Below are 24,312 nucleotides of genomic sequence, written 5' to 3' on the forward strand. Positions count from 1 at the left end.
CACGCACCTGTAAGCCCAGATCTTGGGAGGCTGTAAACAGGCAGATCACTACGAGTCCGATCTAGTAGTAAGCCTCTGAACACCCTGCAGACCCTTCCCTAAAATACAGAAGAAAAAAAAAGGATTTATGGTGAAATCCTCGCCAGTCTTCTGGTTTTAGAATTATATTGCAACTGGAATGTTCTACTGCTTTGCTCCCAACACAGCGTTCCCAGCACAGTGAGCTGGTGGCAAGGCAAATGCATCTCTTTTATTCTTGTCTTTTTCTCTTCAGCCATTATTTTCTCATGAATTACAGAAGGAACTTGTTTTCAACAAGGAGTTACCACAACAATAAGTGGAAGTTCTTAGTACTCCTTAAGTGTGACCGAAATAAGTATATGAAGTAGAAAATAGCATATTAAAATTTTTCTGGAGGTCTAGAAATAAAAGTCATGTGTTTCTACTCTCTTAATTATATTTATCTTTATGAGAAAAATACTATTAATGTAATAGGAATTTTCTGTTAGAAAATACAAACACTAATGTAATAAAACAAATATGAGACATTCTAATAGAATTTTACTAAAGCCATGGAAACAAAAATTTATTTATACTTTGTGAGACAATCCAAGCAGGAGAAATATGGAGCTTAACACCCGTTGATAAAAGCAGGCTCTGGGATTTGGGCTGCACAAAGTCACTCTGCGTAGTATGTGATGAGCGTGCAATGCTGGGGAAGTGTGCCCTCGAGCCGAGGTAACACAGGGCTTGTGTGATTATGTGGACCTGACGCGTGCTGCACATTACAGAGCGTTGCTAAGAGAGATAAAGAGAGATAGGAACGTGTTCTGAGAAGAGCCACAGCGGTCATGGGGCGTGCTAGTAATTGCTGGGTAATAAGAAGTGTGCTTATGTCTACCAGACACACTGCGCTATTAAGTCATGATGCTGCCCTATGTAGTATTTTATAATCCTCACCCCTCTCTCTCTGTGGGTAGGACCTACTTTATTTTGTAGCCAACATCAGAGATCAAGTATTCAAAGTATTAAAGTTGTTTGACTAACAGCTCATAGGAATACCAACTAAGACAAGGGTGGTGCTGGGAGATAGTTCAATGGCATAAGCACTTGCCTGGCCAGTGCAAGATCCTGAGTTTGATCCCTGGTACAAAAAATAAAAAAATAAAAAATAAATTTTAAAAAAGGTGATATATGAAAAGCAAAATGCCTAGCTGAACATTATGGCAAAGGGCTGTCATGGATCAGAGTTTTTTTGGGGGAAGAAGTGGTAATGCATGGAAAAGGTGCGTTATCAGGCCCAGCTGTAAAAGTCAGAGTTCTGTAATGTTCTACATGTCAGTATGTCACATGTTTTGGCCAGGGAATAAAAACTGGTGTGATACCTGCTGTCGGATCAGAAGGCCTGCAGACCTGAGTATAGGTGGCTGGTCTTAGAGAAAGGGAAGCATGTGGAAGAGATGATCAGAGAACCAAGTAGTGTCATGGGGGCGGGGGCAGGCAGATAGACAGAATCAGAGAGAGGCTGATGTACATGTAGATTTGCATGTCGTGGAAGCCCTGCACAAAGGCATCTGGGTTGACCTCCCCAGGGCACAGACTGGGTGGATGAAGCCACAGCTGGGAATGGCGCACAGGCTGCGGTGGTTTCAGGAGCAGAGGCACGCGGATAGGAAATTGGAAGACAGCTCAATGCAACCGTGAGTGTCTTGCTGTGACTGTGGTGTAATTACATTAAAGGAAGAGGAAGCTGAACAGCTGGGCACATTCCTGATCATGAGGGCTTTGAAGACAACATCAGAGAGTTTGATTTGTAACTTTATGAGGCTGGGGAATCATTGAAGGTTTATAGTGAGAAAGATGGGGAGTTGTTTGGAACTGCGATTGAACTCAGGACCTTGCACTTGCTGGGCAGATGCATATTCCACTGAGTTGTCTCTCTGGCTGAGGAAGGTGATTTGAATGAAATAATTTTTAACAGCAGGCACTTGATTTTTTCATAAAATGAACTTTTTGTCACTGACAAGTGCCAGTTTAGATAGCAGTTGAGGATGAATGCTATGTACAAGCAAGCATGGCAAGAATGGGAAATCCTAGAATCTGGTCAATTGCGTGGCTCGGACTCTGGTGCCACCTGCGCTGGGCCTCCACTTTGTGGGGGTGTGTCTGGTCAAGGTGGGTGCTTGGCAAACCTTGGTGAAGGAGCTAAAGAAGACTGGGACATTGAGTGCCATTCTAGGTGTGAAACTTTTGTGTAATTCTAGACCTTAACATAGATTTTAAAACAAGATTTCATGTAAAGATCCATATTTGCAAGTAACAGAGAGTAACAGTTATAGAGTTTTCATTTCAGGGAGTAGTTTCTCTCAGGAAGCTTCCCTTCATGTTTGTTGCTGTCCTCTTCCTCCATCCCTACTAATTGTTGAATGTTTCAAAACAGAAGACAACTGTTAGCTTGGAAACCAAAATTGCACCTTGAAGGATTTCAAGATAGGCTCTCTAATGTCTGTACGATATTTAGACTAAGACTTAGCCTTTGTAGCCTTTATGAAATGTGGGCCCACTCAGAAATGTTTACGAATATATATGCACACAGTATTAGAAAGCAATCATAGACCAGTTTATAAGCTCTGAAGGTCATGTGTAGAATCCACTCTGATTTACTGGTTATGGAGTTCTTACTACAGTAGATTTGAAGTTACCCTGCAAAATAGATGCGTGCATATTTTTAAAACTGTGTTTTTGGACAGGACATGCAAACGAATGCCTTTGGAGGTAAGAGCTATATAGAAGCCAAGAAAATACGAAAGAAATTTTAAAATGCTGTTGAATCCACACATATTTCTCAGAGGTCCTGTAAACATTACAACACATTTATCAAGGAACATGTGAAGGTGCCAAGATACTTCCAGTAATAAACATGATCACATGAAGAAAATGTGTTTACGTAGCCTTAGAGGGAGAGGGCCTGAGACAGGGAAGGAGAGTGAGGGAGAAGAGAGCTGTGGCGTTGGTCTGTCTCTATTGTGGACTCTAAACAGTAAAGTCGAAAGAAATGGATCTCTTCAAAGAAGTATCTGTGGAGACCTAAGAAATGTTATTCTTAACCTCAGCAAGGGGTAGAGTTCAATTCCTAAGTCACGCTTTTCTGGAGAAGGAAACAAACACAAATATTAAATGTGCAACCCACTTTATTACCTCAACTCCCTGCACACGTTCTCTTCATGAGAAGAAATGGAATTTTTTTAAAAAATAGTTTTGTTTTGTTTTTTAAAAAAATCAGTCCTGGCCCTCAGAGAACAAAATTAACTGCAAACACAAAGGTGATAATCTCTAACAAAGAGGCTGCTCACACTAGAAATGCTAAGTGCCAAGCCAAATGGACAGTAATCCACTATGTGGCAAGCAGTCTGGCAACATCTGGAAGCCATTAACCACCCAGAGGCTGAAGGGCAAGGGGGACACAGGTGTTGTGGCCCCAGTGAAGGGGGAAGCCATGGAGAGAGACTTCCCCCCTACCAGATTGACCTTGTTTCCATTTCTTTTGGAAACCATTAATGAATAAAAAGAGAGATGTGACCATAAATGCTTGGAGCAATTCCACGCATGTCAGTGGTAGCAGTACCACACAGCCTCCACCGACTGTGTGGATTCCGTTCCCAGCAAGCCTTTCTTTCAGTGGCAGTGGGCCCCGTGGTGGACGGTGCTCCAGTGCTGCAGGGAGGTCTTTTCAGAGCCCAAGCATGTTAGTAAATACTAGGAAGAATACCACGACAAGTAATAGGAGATGAAGTTGAGAAGATGCATGGCAGAAAGCCTGAGAGAGACCTCCTGTCAGAGAAAAACCCTGTCAGCAGTGGGCCTGAGAGAGAAGCAGCACTTCCTTTGACTAATTGAGAAAGCATTGTTGTCTGTGTTGTTAACATTTAAAGGTCCTGTTTGTGTTAAAGGTTAATCTTCAAACATTTTACTTGGAAAGTAAAAATTCTGACTTTAATATAGTTCATTTTAAAGTAAAAGGATGTAATTTCAGTAAATTGGGTCCTCTCAGATTATCAATTCAGGTGATTTTTTAAAAAATACCTTTAAAAATGAATATTTTTTCCATACTACAAATGTTCATGATGGAAAAAATACAGAAGTGCTTGAGGCATAAAAGAAAATTAAAATTACACACTTCATTACTTACATGTAAAAACTATTAATCTGGTTGTTTTCCTTTTCTTCCTCTAATATGTATGTATTCTTTTTTTTTTTTTTTTTTTTTTTTTGTAGAACCAGGGATTAAACTCAGGCCCTTGTGCTTGCCAGGCAAGTGCTTATTCCACTGAGCCATATCCCCGGCCCCCTATGTGTGTATTCTTAAGATGAATCATACTATTATGGTTCTTCATAAATATTTCCAGGGCTAAGGAGATAGCTCAGTAGAATAAACGTTTGCCTGGCAAGCGCAAGGGCCTGAGTTCAATCCCCAGTTCCAGGAAAAACAAAAACAAAAACAAAAACAACCCAAAAGCATAAATATTTCCAAATTGTTTCCCAGACATCTTACACCAGTGCTGTTAATTTTCATCAGTAGTATGCTGTAGTATTTAGCTTTGTCCTTTCTTGACCTTATAAATTTAAAAGCATCCTCAGTTTTATCAACTAAAATGATAAATGTTGAAGTTTAATCATATTCATATACAATATTAGTTTACTATTTTCTATGGAGGTACTTATTCATGCCTTTTTCTCATTTTTCTATGAGAAAATGTTTTGTGTTAGTTTATAGATATTCTTTGTATAGATATAAATTATTTTAAAATATCAAGTCTTCTTACAAAGAGGATTAATTGATTGCCCTTTGCAAATAATGTTTATTTTCTGCAATTTTCTAAAAGAAGTGCCTTTTTGTCCTTAAAAGAAATGCTCATTTTAAATTATTAAAATCACAAAATTTTATTATTTACATTATGTAGGGGTCTGAGGGTGCAGCTTCGTGGCAGGGCTCTTGCTGAGCATACCTAAAAAGCAGGCTTGATCTCCAGCACTGGAAACATGATGATTTAAGTAGGAATATTCACTTTGGATAAGTGTGTGCTGAATCTTGAAGTAGAAATTTTGGGGCCTCAAAGGAACTTCAGCCATTTTTAATAAGAAAAACAAAGGACTATTTTGATTATTTGAAATATGCACCATCCCTTCTGAAGATAATAAGACTCTTAAGACTGACATATTAAGGCTTTTGGCTTATAATAAAGAGAATCAGGTACCAAAAGGTGTGAAAGAAGTAAATAATATGTACCCAGAGAGGAGGAGGGGAGTACTGTTGCTGGGTGATGTGCCTCATGGAAAGCTATGAGCAGCGAGCTACTCAGGTCATCTAATGAGAGTGTGAAGGAAGTTTCGGTCGGTAGTTATTTCCCAAATGATAATTTTTTAAGTCAGACACATGTAAATTTTGCGAAATTTTCCAATTGGTTCATGCACAAGCTTGAAATGGAGTATTTAATGCACAGTCAGGACCTGTAATTAGCTCCTGTTCTTTTTTGGGAGGCAGGTGGGAGGGGTAGCGGGGACCAAACTCAGTACTTGTGCTTGCCAGGCAGGCACTTATGCTGCTGAGTTATCTCCCTGCCCCCCCCCCAATTATCCCCTTTTCATAATGCCAGATGACATTTCTCCCTGAATCTTACAAAAATAATGAGAAAGGTGAAGAATTTCAATGCCAGTCTAAATTTGCTAAGTTGTTTTTAGAACTAAATTCCTTAGAGTTTTGCTATTTCCTACAACTCCCTTCATGGTGCCTGGAATGTCTTGAAGAGATAGAACTTTTAAATTTTTCAGTTATTTTTCTCTCAGGAATGATGCAAGGATTCAGTCGAATGGTGTGGTCGCATCTTTATTTCAGGACTTTGCTGTTCCTCTGTGTGAACCCTTCAGCACATGGTGGAGTAGCCTGTGATGGCAGCCAGCATTGTGTGCTAAGTGTTTTTGTGAATAATCCCAGCTGTTGGCAAAAAGAAAAGGAGAAAGGGGGAGGGAAAGAGGGAAGGAGGAATAAGAGGAGAAGAAGAGAAGAAAAAGGACCATTCTGCAGTGCCTTGGATTTAGACCACAGGCAGTACCTCTGGGGCCTGTCGTGAGCACTGTGAACATCAGTATTCCTTGGAGAGTGGTGAAGGTCACTCCCTTCTGGCCCCGAGAAGCTGTTGTGTAACTTGCTACATCAGCACAGTTTCCCAGGGTGCTGTGGTTGCTGCTCTTCTCCAGCCCCACGCTTATGTCCTTCCTTGATCGGAAGGACCAGCCAGTGTGAGGCAAGGACTCGGCAGTCATTCTAGTCGCTGGTATCTGGCTGGGGTCTCTTTTCCATCCCCCTCTGCATCCTGGGTCCTTGTGCTGCTGCTTTTTAATCTTGTGGTGGTGTTTGTGCTGCAGGCAACTCAGTTAGATAGAAATAGAGGCGGTCAGATGGGGCTGGGCCCTCAAATGGGCCGGTGCAGAAGACAGGATGCCGTAACTGTGGGGAGACAGGCAGCTCCATGGTGACCAGAGCTTAAGATAAGACAAATGCACCCACGTTCTTCCTAAGAGTAGGCACCAGGGATTGGTACTCTAAATAGGTTTCTGTCACCTTGAGAAAGGCAGGAAGAGCCACGAACATGACCCGCTACAGAAAAGTTCCTGTTCTCTGGGATTCATGCCCGCTTGCTGTGACTCACTTCTTCATTTGATCCTGATTTAATCGGTTTTACCTGAGCACTTGTAGTAAGTACTCTTACTGGTTGGCCACAGTTTTGTCCCTCCTCATGCCCACCTTGTGATTTCCCATTTTTCCCACATGGAACCTGCCTCATGTCCTGGACTGGCTCTGTAAATAAATCCTTAGAAAAGGTAGGGCCCTTGGTGACCCACTTGGGTCCCCTTCTGTCCCTCTCTCGGACAGAAGCATTCTTTCCCCAATGAATATATTCTTGCTCCTAACCCCCATTTTTCCTAAAATTCATTCTTCGGCTTTAGAGAATATGAACTTGTCCCGGACATCTAACAGGTTGGGAGTTTCTTTCCCCTCGTCACTTGGGCTTTGTTCCCCATACCACAAGAGCCGCTGTCCCGCGTGTGCACGTACATGAACAGCAGCCTCCCTTGCAGGAACCTAGCTCTGCCTGGGCTCTGTGCAGAACTTACGTTCAAGTCATTCAGTGGCTCCAGAGCATCTCCTGGCGCTTGGTTTTCGTTCCTCCTTCTCCTCCTCTTTCTCCTCTTCCTCTTTCTCCTCTTCCTCCTCCTCCTCCTCCTCCTCCTTTTCCTCCTCACCTCTGGAACAGAGCTTGGGCGCGGAAGGCTGAAGGAGTCTGATTAAGGTGCTTTGGGCTAACTTTCCCTTGCCACCCTCTTCTGAGGCTACACTTCTCTTGGGCTTTGGATTTTTAAATACCTTTCTTCTACCTGCGCAGCAGTTCTGAGGTGTTGCTGGGAGATTAGTTTACACCACATAAGATAAAATCATTTATGAGATGAAGTGGTCTCTCTGATTTCAGTTCTCTCATCCTCTAGTGCATGTGTTCTTGATTACTTTGTCTGGTGTGCCTTGGTTCTGCCTCCAACTTTGTTTGCATTGTTGTTTTCTGAGATTATTGCTAGGTCCTCACTGAGTCCTAATAACTTTCCTATCTAATAAACTACTTTGATAAGTCACATATAAATCTGACCAGAGATGAGGCATGTGTGCAGCGTATGCCTTATCTCCTCCTAAAATTGGAAGATCGGTGCAGAAGAATTTTACTTGCATAGCATCATTGTATTTGGAGCCCTTTTATTGCTGGTGATGTTGAAAGGCCACTATTTCATCAGCAGCAGGCCTCTGTCTTTTTGGCTACTTTTGGGTATCCCCAAGCTGGTAGCTCTTTCCTCCTCAGTGGATTGGAGGGGCCCATGGGCTCCATCTGGGTACGAGAGTGTGTCACCTGGTCTGTGCTGTGGCAAAGCCAGAACCTGCCTGACTCAGTCATTGCCATGGTGATAACTGTGCCGATGAGAGCACCTCACTTCCGGTCATGGCCATCCGGTAGAGCTGAGCGGTGTCCTAAACGTGCTGCGTTTTCTTTCTTTTAGCTGACTTGTGTCATCATCATGCCAAGAATATGCTTTCCTTGTTGCAGGTTAGTTTTCTTTTGCTGAGTAAAATTGTAATAGGAAGAAATGAGACCTCACAGTGTTTAGACTGATTGTACACATGGGGGGGGGAGCATTATTCTCATGAGAACTGGGTTTTAAGTCTAAAATGTTTGTTTTTGCATTGCTCACTGTACTGTTACTCAGCTCCTCTTTTAGTTGAATAGTAAAGAGGATTTTTGTGTAAGGAGATTTTTTTTCTCTGTTTCAGATGCTGTGGTGTGGTATGGTGCACTTACAGCAGCTGGCTCTGTCCTGTCTCGGTCTCATTTGTATGCTCTGACACATTAGGGTTGCTCAGCCCATTTTGACTTAAACACATGCAGCTTGGGTTCCTCTACCCCATTAGGAACACTCCTGCTCTTCTAACTCCGTTTATTAGAATTCTTCTTGTCAATGAATTCCTTGAAAGAATCTAGAATCTTACTGGCTGCAGAATAAGGAGAAAGTACATTGATTACTTATCATCCCGCTTCATTCTTTTAAAACCACTGCCAGTTAGGTTTAGTCAGTCAGTTTTCTCTTTTTTTTATAAAGTCTGTATCTGCGTTTTCCAAGTGTGATATTCGTAGGACACTTTGACCTATGTTGTTTTTATTTAAACAGGAAAGTATATTTCTCAGGAGGCCAGGGGAAACTTACTGTTTACCAGAAAACATGAATGGTGGCCAGGTGCCATCAGTTGAGTTCCCTTTTGCTGGCCATCAGGGGGACCTGCCAACCTAAAGGAAGAGTGATCAAGATAGCAAGCCTCTAGCGCTGAGTGGAGCTCAGTTCAAGCAGGGTTTGAGGTAGAATCAGTCTTACGGGGCTGTCTGTGTGTGTGTTTTGTCCATAGCCGCACATCATTCACGAAACTCAGTGGAACAAACACTACTTTTTGACACTGTTGTAAAGTCTCGTGTTCTTTGGGTGTGCAGGATGGCGCAAAAAACCAGATTACTGTCATCCTCCATTGCCAAGGTTTCAAGGCTGACCTGTATCCAGGGGCAGGACTCACACTGTGTCTTATTTTTGTTTCTTGCCTACAGCTTGAGCCAACTGTAAGTCTATGAGATACCTAGATGTTGTAAGACAAACTTGCTTGTTAGATTAGTTTGATTTAAGAACTTATAGTATTGCTTTAATCCAGTGAATGGTCCAACAGAATTCCCTGTTATTATTTTTTCCATTTTCTTTTCTTTCTTTCTTTCTTTCTTTTTTTTTTTTTTTTTTTTTTTTTGGTGTGGTACAGGGGATTGAACTCAGGACTTTGCACTTGCCAGGCAGGTGTTTATGCCACTGAGTTATCTCCCTAGCCCTAAATTTTCTTCCAAAGAAACTCCAAAAGCCAGTGATGTTTTTCAGGGTGGCAGAGTGTGTTAGTGGCTCATGGGCTTGGCCTTGGGCTCCATGTCTTCCCATCACCAAGGGAAGGAAAAGCGAAACAGACTGCGGAGTCAAAGCCATTAACAGTGCATGCATTCGTGTGCTGTACTGTGCTGTGCCTGGCCTTGCCCTGTGTAACTCTAAGGCAGCCAGAGCCATAGGATCCCTGGGCTCTTCCTGAGCTAGCTGTATACTGACTGACAAAAGTCCTGAATCTGGGCCGGGGAGATGGCTCAGTAGAAGTGCTTCCCTGGCAAGCGCAAGGCCCTGAGTTCAATCCCCGGTACTGGAAAAAAAAAAAAAAAAAAAAAAAAGTCCTGAATACAAGCAGAGCATCCTGAAGCTGAAAAGCTGAAATGTTGCAGAAGCTCAAATGCTCTCAATCAGTACGATGCCATGAGTGAAAACCACAACGTAATGTTTGCATTTGGACACCGGTGCGCTGAAAACTTGGCAAAGTGTTGCCCAGGGGCCTTTGTTCAAAGTGTGCAAGGAACAAAAACAGATTTTTTGCAAACTTGGATCCCTGTACTCAGGATATCTCATTATGTGTATGCCAGTATCCCCAAAGCTGAAAAGACTCAAAGTTGAAGCACTTCTAATCCTAAGCCTTTCATTACATTGTGCTCAATCGGAATAAAATGTTAGTCATTTCTGCTTGATAACTGCCGGCCTCCTTGCGCTGGGCAGTCACAGAGGCAGCTGGGCCTGTGGCCCTCTTGGTGGTCCACGTTGCCACCCCGATAGATCTGGGCCCGGACCAATGCTTCTGTGGCTTACACAGCAGGAAGAAAATCAACTGGAAATAAAATGAGAGTGAATTTTGTCAACTGTCTTTCTCTTCATGGATACAGGGCTAGTTTGCTGGTTTGTTGCTGTGCTAAAAATGTACTACAGCCCTCCTCAGTTCAGGCCATGCTACGAGACTTCTTCCTCTTAAGCAGACATGCAACTGTAACGTGGTGCTTTTATTTTGGGCTGGTCTGAGTGAAAGCAGAATGTGCCACAAACGGAAGCCTGCGTTTTGGGAGCTGGGCCTTCAGCTCAGTGCAAGCCAGTGAGGCAGGAAGTAGCTGCAGAGCGCTGTGGGAGACGGAGATTCAGGTCATCACGTGTCAGTAGCACGCTGCTTCTGCAGAGTAAGAAACACGAACTGCAGACGTGAGGATTTCCTGTAGCTTTTGCTATGGGACAGGAGCAAGGGGAAAGACTGAGGTTTGAGCAGAGGGGAAGGCAGTTGTTCTGCAGTGTTCTTACGGGTGGGAATGTTTCCCGGAAGGAAAACCAAAGAGCAGAAAGCAGAATACCAGGAGATAATCTTTTAAAACCATAAACTAAGTTTATAAAAGTGTCTGAGCTTTTTAAAATATTTATTTTCATTGAAAATGTGGTTAGCAGCCGTTCTTACAAAAATATATATGTATTTTTTGGTGGAACCAGGGATTGAACTCAGGCCCTTGCGCTTCCCTGGCCTTACTCTACTGAGCTGTCTCCCCAGCCCAAGAATTGTTGCTTTATCAAATTCTAATGAATTTCAGATGGAAGTCGTAAGAGGCATTTTATAAAGTCTTCACTTTATAAAAAGAAAGGTACACTTTCATTTTGTTTTCAGCATACACAGATAAAATGTCCATACCTGTGCATAGTCACTATGGCTTCCTGGTATGTGGTGCAGGTTGGATGGCCACCTGTCCTCCTCGTGTCCTGGGAGACCCGTGAGCAGACAGCGAGGCAGGAGCACACAGACCGGTAATCTGCATGGGTCTGTCTGTATCTCAGTGTTTTTACTCGGGTAGGAAGGTCAGGATCTTTGAAGCTGTATGATTCCAGCAAATGCAAGACGCACGGCCGCCTTGTGGGGTCTCGGCCCTCCCGGAGCTGCCGGCCGCCTTGTGGGGTCTCGGCCCTCCCGGAGCTGCCGTCTGTGCCGTCTGCCTTTCCCATCACGGGAGCTGGCGCTCTCTGCAGCAGCAGCGAGCTTGGCATCAACTGCTGCAGTTCTACTCCAGATTTTAAGAAACTGAGATGTGATTCCTTGTGTTCAGGGAGCTTGAGGGTTAGTTATAGAACAGTGAGTAGTATTTTTAGAGTAAAATCTCAAAACTTTCATGTCTAAATTGAGTTTTTCATAAAAGTAATTAATTTGGGGGAGGGAGGAAGTATATTCTAACTCCCTAAATCCCTAACTGTCTTCTAGGGCTCTTACTGCCTGGCTTTTATTTTCATTTTTGTGTCTATTAATTCAGTTAATACTTTGATTTTTCTGTCAGAGAGTTACAGATCAAATGAAAGTCAGTCCCTTGCGGAGGGCCTGACAGCTAGGTTTGCGCTCTAGCCTGTCACAGGCACCGCGTTTCAGGAGTTGAGGAAAGCTCCGTTCAGCCTGAACTAAGATGTCCCGCGTGTCTTCTAAGCAAGAGTGGAAGGAGTGGAAAATGCACCACGAGCTATCTTGGTGGCTCAAGCCAGAGATTGGGCAGGATTGGTCTTTTGTGTTCTTATGGAGCTTGGCTATTTAAAGAATAACCACTTTCCCCGCAAAAAGCACTGATTCAAATCCTGGAGCCAGTTGGAGCCAGTTGGAGGTTACAGGTCGGTGACTGCACGAGTGCACACACAGGAGTCTCTGTGGTTGCTGATAACTTACTTTGTGGTCACTAGATGGTGCTCTTTCGCTTTGAAATAAATTACTTTCCATTGAGGGTTTGTTGTCTTGCTGCAGAAGGGGTGCAGTCCATTTTGCCTTCAACTGGATCTGCGGCTCCCTGCCCCTCTACACGTGTGCAGGGATTTTAATGTGATTATCTACCTGGGCAGGTTATTAGACCTCTCAGTACTTACTGCTAATTCTTTTTTTTTGGGGGGGGTATGAGAAAAATATGTACATATCCTTGAGAAGCATTCTGTCATGCATATTGAGCCAAAATATGAAGATTAGAGTTAAAGTTCTCCTGTGCCTTCATCTTTTCTTGTGCATCTTTAAGCCAATAAGAATGTAGATGTGGCAAGGCAGTAAGAGGTCGGTCCCAGGGGCCTCAGGGAACCTGCGTTTTAGCAGCTGCTGCAGGTGAGCCTGAGGCACAGGTGGTTCTCAGAACACTGGCCTCGCAGCACCCTAGGGATAGTGATGCTCTTCACTACAGTTACCCCAACATCAGCCTGTAGAAACGCAAGCCAAAGTTGACAGCTTGAGTATAAACAGCTCTTCCAGCAAATATTTCCCAGAGGAGGTCACAGTGGCTATGGTAAGAATAAATCAAGGAAGTGCGGCCAAGGTGGGCTAACTTAACTGTATGCGTCCTGTGGATGGTGTGCCATGCCGAGAGAACCGCCTTAGCCCTGTGCAGGCGCAGTGGGAAGGGGGCAGTGTGCCTTCGCCAGGCTTCTGCAGCTGGGTGTCTCTTGTATTCTGCTTCTAGATCGCTTGGCTTACAACGCCTAATACTTAAAAATTTCAGAAAGATTTGAGCAGCCTGTAGGGCCTTTGATTCTCACAGCCTGGTCCTCTTGACAGGGCAAGCCTCAGAGGAGGGATTACAGAACAGGACAAGGAGCAGCGCCTGAGGCTAGGAGCAGCCTCCAGGAAGCAGTCCAGGGAGGGGTCCCTGCTGGAGGTGATGGCTCTGACTCAAATCAAGCACAGCTGTTTGAGGGTTCCCCCAAGGCCAAGGCCCACATTCTTGAACTCTGAGGCTTCCTGGTGTGTGGCTGTTAACTGTGACCTCACCGGCCTGCTCCTGAGAGCAGTGGCTTTAAGAAAATGGCTTCCCCTTTCTTCCTCCTCTGCCCACCTGCCTGCCCCCTCTGTTTCTCAATCTCTTGCTCCTCCTCCTCTGCTTCTCTCTGTTCCTCTCTCTGTCCTTGTCTGTCAGTCACCCAGGCGTCCATCTTTACTTGGCTTGTGGGATGGGGATATGGAGACCACAGGATTGGGGGACATATGGGGCTCGGAGCAAGCCCCTGCCTGATGACTCTGGCTCCCCACTGCAGAGAAATAGCGCTTTCGAAGAAGTCAAGGCCTCAGGCAGTGCTACATGTGAAAGGTCCTCAGGAAACATTCGCTGGCACTGTCTCTGACTTGTGCTACTCATAAACGATGCAACCAAAAAGTCACTGTGGATTGGGCCTCAAGAGGGATGAGGGTCTCAGTGACATGACAGCTGTAAGAAATTCTCTTGGTCATTCAGCTTTGTCACTAGTGCTGACAGGTGTGGAATTTGCTGTTTCCTCAAAATGGTCCTGGTCTGGGCCAGGCCAGGCTCTCGGGGTGCTGGATGACCTGGCAACCTAATTGCAGAGCACAGTGAAGCTCTTCTCACGCTGTGGCCTCGGGCGCCACTGCCCTCCTCCATGAGGCCGATCCCATTGGTCTCAGCCACACTTTGCCCCTGCTGATAGCTTTGCCCAGATCTCATTTTTTCAATGAGTCTGTTGTCCTCTCTCCTTCCTGTGACTGGTATTCGTGACCTTTCTGTCTTGTCTTCCTTTTTTAAAAAATAAGATTTATAATTCAATATATTAAGTAATATATTTGATTTTTTTTTTTCTTTTCTTTTTTTACAGTACCAGAGATTGAACTCAGGACCTTGCGCTTGCCAGGCAGGCACTTATTCTTCTGAGCTGTCTCCCTGGCCCGTTTGATTTATTTCTATCTCCCTATAGAAGGCTGTAAGCTCTCTTGTGGACAGTGGCTTTTGTCCTCACTTGCACGTCCTTGGAGCATGCCAGTGTAATGTTTAGAAATATTTGTGCAGTGACTGAAGGCTTGCCTGTATGTAATTCAATAACAGATAGTAGTTGCAGCACATATTAGTCACTCAGTATGAATTCTGGGTAAAGTTAAACATTTCTGAATGAAAATTGTTTTCTCTCCTCCCTAACCTGTCAAGAAAGATGCCTTATCATTGAAGTGCGGATCAGAGTCAGAAGACATTGGATTCTAATGACTATATGGGTGATTTTTCAGGCATAAATTACTGAATTGTGACTTCAGGTTTCAGTTTCTGCTGTGAAGAACATCACAAGGCTGTGATATAGAAAAAATATAAATCCATGTATTTAAACCCTACAGGGAGGATGTAGTTCGCACTGTGTGCCCAGCGTGCGCGAGGCCCTGGCTTCAGTCCCCAGCACTGCAGAGTGAAAGGAAATGCAGAAAGGGTCTGGAATTCAGCAGGAGACTGATAAATAAGTTTATAGATACCTCACTTATTTAAAAATAATTATTTGATATATTTTACCATTAATAAATGTGCTTATTTTGCCAAAAAAATTAAATAGCCAGTTTTCAAAAGGAAACAAGATACAGGTTAAAGCACAATTTGAATATCTTCCATATGCTTGTTTTTTCCTACAGTGATAGCATATCTACAGTGAAATAGTTTATTATGGAGTGTGTGTGTGTGTGTGTGTGTGTAAAAGAGACAGGGGGAGTGAGAAAGAGAGGAAGGAGGAAGAGGGAGAGAGAAATACTGATGCTTGAGCCCTGGGCCTTTGCACTGAGCTGTATCCCTAGCCCTTTCTGTTTATTATTATTATTTTTAAAAATTTTGAGACAAGGTCTCACTAAGTCACTGAGTTTCCCTAGCCAGTCTTGAACTTGCGCTCTGCCTTTGGCTAGGATTACAGGCGTACAGCACCACACCCAGATCCCCTTTCTCACACTGTAGCATAAGCTTTAAGCTGGGAAAAGTTTGAGAGTTTTATCTGAGCCCTGTTTCTGATTTCTTATAGATCCCCATATTAAGGTTTCTGGAAGGAAAGAAGATGTTAAGGAAGCCAAGGAAATGATCATGTCTGTCTTAGACACCAAAGTAAGTGTGAGGACTTGCGGACGTCAGCACTTTGTCTCCACAGGGGCTACTTCTTGCCAGGTTAGAGGAACCATTTGGTGAAGAAAGGGCAGGAGAAAACCGTGGTGCATCTCAAAATAGCACTTGCGATTCTCCAGTCCATGTAAAGTTCAGTTTAATATTTGAACAGCTTCTCTGATCCTGAGTAGCTGAGAGACATGTACATATGCACACACGCCCACAAACATGTCTGTGCATGTGGATTTGTGTATGTGTGCTTATGTGTATTGCTACCTCCAGCAGTAGACAGCCTGGTTAGTGCAGTGTAAGTGACAATGACTGTAGGACTCAGTGTCCTTGCCGCTGTGATGCCAGCAGGAGCCAGAATGACCTTCTCTGTCACTCTGCTTAGCATGCAGTGGCATGAAGTTGTGTGCAGTTTTGTCCTCTGTCTCCTACTCTCAGTGCAGGTGTTAGATTGATAAAAAGGATGTTTGAGTACTTGGAAATCTGTACCACATGTGAGAATTAAGCTCACCTAAATCACTTATTGTATTCCAGTCTCTTTGCTGCGCACTTTACATTTAACAATCATAGTATAGACCCATGTACAGTGTGTTGTTAAATGCTCCTAACTCAGCACAGTTATTATTAAATATTAAGTATTAAACAATTTCTTCAAATTACAGAGCTGGTATGGGAAGGATTCACATCTAGGCTAATTCTTTTTTTTTTTTTTTTTTTTTCACTTATTGAAATGATCTCTGAGCTCTTCTTTTTTTTCTTTATTTTTTTTTGTTATTACTCTTCTTAAAAATATTTTTAGGAATTATTTATCTTACAATCATTAAATGCTTTAGAATATTGCTGAAAAGCAAGGCTCCTTTCCTATATTTCCAAAGTTAAATGGAAAGAATTAAGTTTAAAAGTCAAAACACTTATTGAATGTAAGTTGAGAATTTAAGATTCTCAGAAGGTTTAAAATTACCAGTTTTTTAAAAATATTTTGTTATGCTTAGACTTTTAAATTTTTACTTTAAGGACTATGGAATTTCATAAGTCATGGAAATCTTACCTTGAGGACTATGGAATTTCCATAACAGTCTTAGAATTTCCATAACAATCTTGTAAATTAGAGTTTTAATGGCCGACCTGATAGCTCAGCAGAGGAAAGCACCTGCTTGGCAGAGCACAGGGCCAGGTTCAGGTCCCAGTGGGCTGTGCCGGCCCACCCCCGGGTGCACTGAGACAGCGATTGAGACTGGGCGTGGTGGCACACGCCTGAAATGCCAGCACTTGGAAGGCTGAAAACAGGAGAATCACTCTGAGTCCAGTCTGTGTCGTGAGACCCCGTGGACCCTGCACTAAATACAGAAAATAAAAAAAAGAGTTTTAGAAGACTAAATTTCCTAAAATTTAATACATCAATTTCAGTGTGACCACTGTGTTAGTAATCCCGCCTTGTGATAACACAGCCGAGCTCCTCGCCGTGTGCCGCCTGCTCCTTCTTCCCTGCCCCTCCGAGCAGACCCGTGCGGGAGGCTCCCCGCGCCAGCACGCAGGTGGTGAGGCCGGGCTTAGAAGTGCTTCCTCAGTCGGAGTTTGGAGCGTTACATTGATTCCTAGTTTCCTCTTAGTTCCACTCTCCTATAATTTCCATATCTTTAGTCTTAGAATTATGTTTTCATCAGTTTTAGGGTATTTGAATTAAATACTTTATTAATAATGTCCTTAAAAAATAATTTATTTGTAGTTATAGCTTATTCTACTTAAAGAGTAATTTCCAAAAGATTATCTTGCTTGAAAATATATCTGTTTCTTCTGACAATACTTGTCTTCAAATGAAAATTTTTTTTAAGAAACCAGAGATGTTGATAGAAATTGAGCATTTTATGTTACTTGGGAGGAAACTCAGGACCTTGTACTTGCCAGGGAATTGAGCACTTTAGATTGGTATTGTCTAAGAACCCTGTGACCTTTCCCAGTGGATTTCTGTATTTTCGTTTGTTTTGTCTTTGGAGACAGGGTCTCAGGATGCAGTCTGGGCTGGTCTGGAGCTCACAGTGTAGCCCAGGCTGGCCTCAGACTCGCAGCTGTCCTCCTGCCTCAGCCTCCCAGGTGCTGGGAATGCAGGCGCGTACCACTGTGCCCAGGTTGCCTCATTCGTAAATACAAAAATCACCAAAGACAAAGTTTGTAGGGGTTTGTTCTTTCCCTTTCTATGCATTTAACAAGGCTACGTTATTTCTGCGCAGAGCAACCGCGTCACACTGAAGATGGATGTTTCCCACACAGAGCACTCGCATGTCATCGGCAAAGGCGGCAACAATATTAAAAAGGTCATGGAAGAAACGCGGTGCCACATCCACTTTCCAGACTCCAACCGAAATAACCAAGCAGAAAAAAGCAACCAGGTGAGGTGTCTTTTTCCCATCAGCTTTTATGGATTGAAGCGCAGACTTAATCTTCAGAATAACGTCGTCTTTGAATGATGAGCGCAAAATATAATCATTTAGCTGACGCACAGCATGGATGGTAGGACTCCCTTGCAGGGACAGAGGACACAGTGCTTCTTTGAGTCCAAGTGGGACCTCCGCTGGCCCTCCTCATGCTCAGTGGAAAGCAGGAACCAGACCAAAGCCCTAGGAAAAGCCAGGAGAGTGTGTGCATCAGGGAGGGCCTGGACGCCGTCTGGCCCCCGAGTCTGACTCTCTGCAAAGGCAGTGCCTCTGGCAGCCCAGGCCCCTTCGGTCATCGACTGAGCTGTGTCCTTCCCTGTGCAGTTTTCCCGGTTCTTCTATTTGGAACTCAGCTGTCCATACGCAGGCCCTTACACTACTTGGAGAACAGATAGTATTACATACGTTATTTGGAAATGTTCTTTCTTCTAAACTAATCACAAGACAAGAAGCTGTCAGACACACAGATGACATCTTTTCTGTATAATTACTCATGGGGACCTGCTACAAATGAAAATATCTAATAGCTGCTGTGGCGTGACCATACAGGCGTAAGCAGTGTTTCGGTACTCCCACACCCACACCTGATGTGACAGCAGCGTTTTAATCTGTGTGTTACCCCAAGGCTCAGGGAGCCCCATGTGGAAGCTGGAGAAAAGTGCATTTTGGGGCCTTGATTATTTGACCGCTGGCATAGAAGAAGCTCACTGTCTGAGAACCCAGGGCAGTGATGGCGAGCCTGTTAGGGCTTCCAGTGATACAAAGCAGTCCACTGTGGCATTCGTGCCAGCGGCTTCCATCGTGTCCCTAGTATAGCCACGTGATTGCGTATTGCCAACTACCTAGCATGTATAGTTTAAACAAAAGGGAGAAAAATATCGTGAAAAGACCAGGGATACAGAGGGCATGATGACTTCACGAGGGTGTGTGGACTTGGAGGTTTGGAGCAAGGCATGATGCAGATCACGGAGAAAGACCTCAGTAGAGTGCAGATTCTGGGCCCAGCCAGGTAGCTCAACAGACTGAAGCTTAGGCAGGTGCCAGGACCACGGTTCGATCCCCAGCATGCTGTGCTGGCCCTGCCTCTGCAGCACACTGAGACAGCGACTGACTGGGTGTGGTGGTGCATACCTATAATCCCAGCGCTTGGGGGGCTGAAAACAGGAGGATCACTACAAGTCCAATTTATGTAGTGAGATACTGTAGACCCCGTACTAAATATATTTTTAAAAAATGGATGCAAATTCTGACTACATTGGAGTTGAGGGCTGAGAGCTTTTATTTTTAATGAGCTCCTGATTTGATTCTGTTTATCCCTGAACCACACTTTGAGTAACAAAGGTATAGATAGCTAGAAAAGCAAATGTGAGTTTGATATATATATATATATATATATATATATATATATATACACACACATTTTATTATTATTTTTTCTTTTTCTTTTTCAGGTGTCTATAGCAGGACAACCAGCAGGAGTAGAATCTGCCCGAGTTAGAATTCGGGTAACTATTTCTTACTTTAATAATATAAATTGATGTCACAGCATTTGCATTATAAAGCTTTAACATATTATCCTTTATTGTTTTATAGCCAGTAACTTCACTAAGTAGGAAGTAGTAGCAAAGGCTGTTTTCACTTTCATTCTGACAACCATTATCTAAATTATCATTGGTGACATTTTATTGTCAGCCTTAAAAATAAGGTTCTAGTTTACTTACAAATTTCTTTCTATTGAAGATACTTCTTAGAAAATCTGAATTTCACTGGACTCAGTTTCTCTGATGATCTTTACATGATCACATGGCAGCTTGAGGACAAATGCCCCAGACAGTGTAAGTTAGAGCCACTCAAAGTTTGCAGAAGCCTTCTGTTTAAAAAAACTTCCCATGATCTATGTAAAGTGAGGTTTACCATAAGAACAACTCGTGTTATGAATCCACCTTCAGGAACTAGTCACATCTCTGAACATACAGCGGTTTCATGGTCCGCTGTGGGGTCTTGTCATTGTCTCCTAGGAGCTGCTTCCTTTGGTGCTGATGTTCGAGTTACCAATTGCTGGAATTCTCCAACCAGTGCCCGATCCCAATTCCCCCTCTATTCAGCACATATCCCAGACCTACAACATTTCAGTGTCATTTAAGCAGCGTTCCCGCCTGTATGGTGCTACTGTCATAGTCCGAGGGTCTCAGAATAACACCAGTGCTGTGAAGGTAAGCGCCCGAGATAGTCCCTGACATCCGAAGAATACAAGTCATGACAGTTTTATTTTTTAAGGGATGTGAGACTGTTTATGTTGCGACATTCATTCCTGTTCTTCGGGTTTGTAGCGCATATTCTGTCTCTCCGTAGCTGGTAGAAGTGCAGCCGACATGAGCTGCTGTGTTTATCAGACCGCTTCCCTGCCCCTCCCTGACAGGAAGGAGCCGCCATGCTGCTGGAGCACCTCGCGGGGAGCTTGGCCTCCGCCATCCCCGTGAGCACGCAGCTGGACATCGCGGCGCAGCATCACCTCTTCATGATGGGGCGGAACGGGAGCAACATCAAGCACATCATGCAGCGCACAGGTGCTCAGATCCACTTTCCCGATCCCAGCAGTCCACAGAAGAAATCCACCGTCTACCTCCAGGGCACCATTGAGTCTGTCTGCCTTGCAAGGCAATATCTCATGGTAAGCCGTTGAAGTTAGTGTTGGAATTTATTTAAAAATTTGTTTCTCAATAAAATTAATTTAAAAAACTTTTCTGAATTATATTGAGTGGCGTAGCACTCTTTGTACTGTTTTAATTTCGACTAAACACAAGCAGTTATAGGAAAATAATCGACTGTGTCCTGTGGCATGGATAGAGTGTAATTACTTTTATCAAATATATTGTTCTAATGTGTGATGTGTACTTACAAAAAAGTTTTCCATTTAAGCAGAAGAGTATAGGGCTAGGGAGATAGCTCAGTGGTCTGAGTGCCTGCCTGGCAAGGCAAGGACCTAGGTTCAGTCCTAGTGACACATGCTGTGCTGGTCCTGGAACCCCGGGCACACCATGCTGACCACTGAAACTGGATGTGGTTGTGCATGCCTGTCATGCCAGTGCGTGGGAGCCTGAGCAGAAGGGTCACTGCAGGTCTGGGCTGTGCAGCGAAACCCTGTACCAAATACATAAATAAAATGCACAGAAGTATAAATAGTAATTAACCTTTATCCTCAAAGATATCTCTTGGTGGCCTAAAGTATTTATTTACTTCATACATTTCTGATTTAATTAAATAATTACAATTTAAGCCCTAAGTTTGAGTAATACCTATTAAAAATAGAACAGGAGATTTCTAGCTTAATGCTGCTTTTGATTTATAATTTATGGTATTTCTTCCTATGTTCATTTAAAATCCCACGCCATAGGCGGAATACATAGTAACAAAATAGCTGGGCATATTCCTGGGCTTCCAGGTATTCTTATTAAAAATACCACTGTATTCTCTTGTTCAATGCTCAGCCTTTAGTGACATTTAAATCAGTCAGCATTTGGTGTGACCTTTGTTATTATTAACTTACAGAATTCATTTTGGAGAAACTTTCACAAAATCCACATTTGTATCGTTGATTCCATTCTGACAGATGGAAGTTTGTTCTAATCCTGAAGGGTTATAATATGATTTTAAGATCTTTATTTTTGGTGAATGTTTTCTTTTAGGGGCAAGTTTATCTTATCAGGCTGTTTCTAGCAAACTACCAGTCAGGGAGCATATGCATATAGCTATGAATTGTTAGAATAACTCTTCATGTTTTCGTAAGTTCTTTAGATGTAATTTTTGAGTAAAGTGTAAGTAAATGTTTTCCAGCATCTAGAGCAGTTATGGAGCTGTATGCATACTGTGATCATACCTGTCAAAAATATAGATGCACAAGAAGACATCGTATTATGCAATATTGAAGGAAGGGAGGGATTCAGTAAAAAGCCACACTGCCCTGGGAGAGGGACAGGCTTCCAGACATGCAGATCTGTGTGGGACAAGCGAGGCTTTTCCTATATTTGATCGCCTTCTCAGATAATAGCATTCCTAGAAAAATTGCTTTTATCCACCAGTGAAGTGGCACATATTTTAATGTTTCACAGGAACTTCTTCACGTAGATGTGTGGAATCCTACACATCACGAGGCATGTTATGTGACTCCTGAGCCCAGTAGATTAGGGACAGGAAGAAAGCTTCAGAGAGAGTCTACCCTAAACGCTGCAGTGCCGACGAGAGGTAGACAAAGGAGGCACAAGAGCCAGTCCTCCGCCTGGAGGAAGTCGAGCTTGAGCTGTGTCAGAACAGAAGAATGACTTGGAGTGCTGAGGAGGCCTCTGATGGTACAGACCAGAGCAGGGTCCCTTGAAAAGATAGTGAAAAGCCACACTGCCCTGGGAGAGGGACAGGTTCACAGACATGCAGATCTGTCTAGACAAGCGAGGCTGGGCCAAAAGGAGGAGTTTTTTAAAAATGCATTTTAAATGCACTGCAGACTAAGCACCTGCTGTGGCAAGTGCAGAGACCAGGGTTCGATCCCCAGTCCTGCATGCCATGCTGGTTCCACCCCTGGGGCACACTGAGCTGGTGATTGAGTCCAGGCATGGTGGCACACACCAGAAATCTCAGCAGTGGGGAGGCTGAAAACAGGAGGCTCACTGAGAGTCCGAGCTGCGGAGTGAGACCCTGAGCCAAATACATAAATGGAAAATAAATGCAAGTTTTTGAGCAAGAGCGGAAGACTGGTCACCTTGATGTGGTTGAGAATCTCATTTCTACCATCACCAGTGAGGCTGAAGTCAAAGTAGGAAGGAATTTTCAAAGAGGGAGAGTGAATAAAAACAGTACAACCCCCAAACTGGAAACTTAAGACATCTAGTTGCTTCTTCACATTATTTCCATGCAGCCCTTCGAGCTGTGTGAAGGTAGATAACTTAGCTTTAAAACTTTGTTCTGCTCTTTAAATCTGTAAAATATTGTGTCATTTGTAAGCATGTTCAGATAGCAGGTCTTCAAGTGATGAAATCCTGTGTGTCCTCTCCTGACGTGCTCTAGGGCTGTCTTCCTCTTGTGTTGATGTTTGATATGAAGGAAGAAATTGAAGTAGATCCGCAATTCATCACGCAGCTGATGGAGCACCTGGATGTCTTCATCAGTATTAAGCCAAAGCCAAAGCAGCCAAGCAAGGTGGGTAGGAGCCCAGGCTGGGGTCGCCCGTCGTGCATGTTCTACGCAGCATTATTTTGCATATGTAAAGTGTGTGTTTGCATGTCCAAGGAACTAACACCCCAATATATAATGTCATTGCACATTTAACTACATCAGTATATGTTTGTGCAGCATTCATTGTTGGTCATTTTCTTTATATATTTGTTTGTTGGTTTTGGAGTAGTTACTGTTGTTTTTTTATAGATATAGGCAAAAGACAGAGTAAATTTTTTGCCTTTAATTTGAAAATTGGTAACCTTAACATTTTTTTATTGTTGTCTCCAGTGAGTTGATAGCGTTACCTTGTATGTTACATGTGTACATGTATATGTGCACACACACCCAGCACAATCAAAACCATGCTTAAATTACTCACTATATCCTAGCCACTGTGGTTACCGTAGGCTTTAAAGAACAGTTGCCCCTTCTTTTTCAGAAAGATTTTCATGCGTTCTTTGAGCCTCTCCTCTGAGATGTCGCAACATTCCAGTAATTTCACATACAGGAAGGAAATTAGTGGAGTAAATCTGACATTAGGTGCTGGTGAGGATGCGAGAGGAGAGGAATGTCCCGAAGTTCATGCCGTGAAAGCTGGCAGTGCTGCCCGAAGAGCGCCCTGGGCCCTGGCACCCCCTGTGGAGGCGTGCGCTGCGCCATGCTGCTTCGAGCTCCACCCGCTGGCAGCACTTTTACCCAGGATGGTCCAGACAGGAGATCAGACTGCACGGCAGTGGCTGCCGAGGGGAGCCTGCATTTATGTGTGCAGAGAGCTGCCTGCAGGGCGCACGCGAGACAGAGGAGGGGAGTACACGCAGGAGGCGAACGAGGGGTGTGCACCTTTCCTCAGCAAAACTCAGACACTGAAAATCAATCCTTTGTCCAGGTGCTAAATGCATAGGTGCTGTAGTCACCTCAGTTTTCTATGTTTAAAAAGAAAAACTTCAAGGTAAAAGAATTTATAAAATGTAGCTGTGTTAAGTTTATGGAAAGTTTCAGAGAAAAATATATCTGAAACAAGTTGAAATCTCTAATATACTAGGGTAATATAAGACACTGATTAATTGTGGCTTCCATTGTTGTAAATTTCTGAAGGAAAATAGCCCTGATTCTCTGAATCTGATATAGTGAATTTAAAGTTAGCAAATATAAAGCATTATGAAGCTTATACTTGGCTGATGTACAGACTCCAGGACTAAATGATGAAGGCAGAAGAGCCTTTTGAGTATTTATCCATATGCAAGTAGAGAAGAACAAGAAAATTGTAGTTCAGGAACAAATAGCAGACATCAGGGACAAATTTTAGATGAGAACTGCAAAGTCAC

The 24,312-nt window shown here is 43.4% G+C and overlaps 1 protein-coding gene across 6 annotated transcripts in view; it reads left to right on the forward strand.

Annotated features, from left to right (window-relative positions):
- The window catches only part of Bicc1 (BicC family RNA binding protein 1), a 290,776-nt gene that overhangs the window by 237,548 nt on the left and 28,916 nt on the right, over positions 1–24,312 (forward strand). For 5 of the 6 annotated variants that reach the window (XM_023706121.1, XM_023706122.1, XM_004645871.2 and 2 more), the window contains exons 4-9: positions 15,262–15,341; positions 17,576–17,734; positions 19,231–19,284; positions 19,798–19,992; positions 20,199–20,450; positions 22,838–22,969. In XM_023706121.1, the coding sequence (XP_023561889.1) occupies positions 15,262–15,341; positions 17,576–17,734; positions 19,231–19,284; positions 19,798–19,992; positions 20,199–20,450; positions 22,838–22,969 (872 nt within the window). The remainder of the gene's footprint in view (positions 1–15,261; positions 15,342–17,575; positions 17,735–19,230; positions 19,285–19,797; positions 19,993–20,198; positions 20,451–22,837; positions 22,970–24,312) is intronic. The other variant, XM_023706126.1, reaches the window with a different exon arrangement.

Source organism: Octodon degus, unplaced genomic scaffold (assembly GCF_000260255.1).
Source record: "Octodon degus isolate 3935 unplaced genomic scaffold, OctDeg1.0 scaffold00240, whole genome shotgun sequence".
In the NCBI taxonomy this organism is placed as follows: domain Eukaryota; kingdom Metazoa; phylum Chordata; class Mammalia; order Rodentia; family Octodontidae; genus Octodon; species Octodon degus.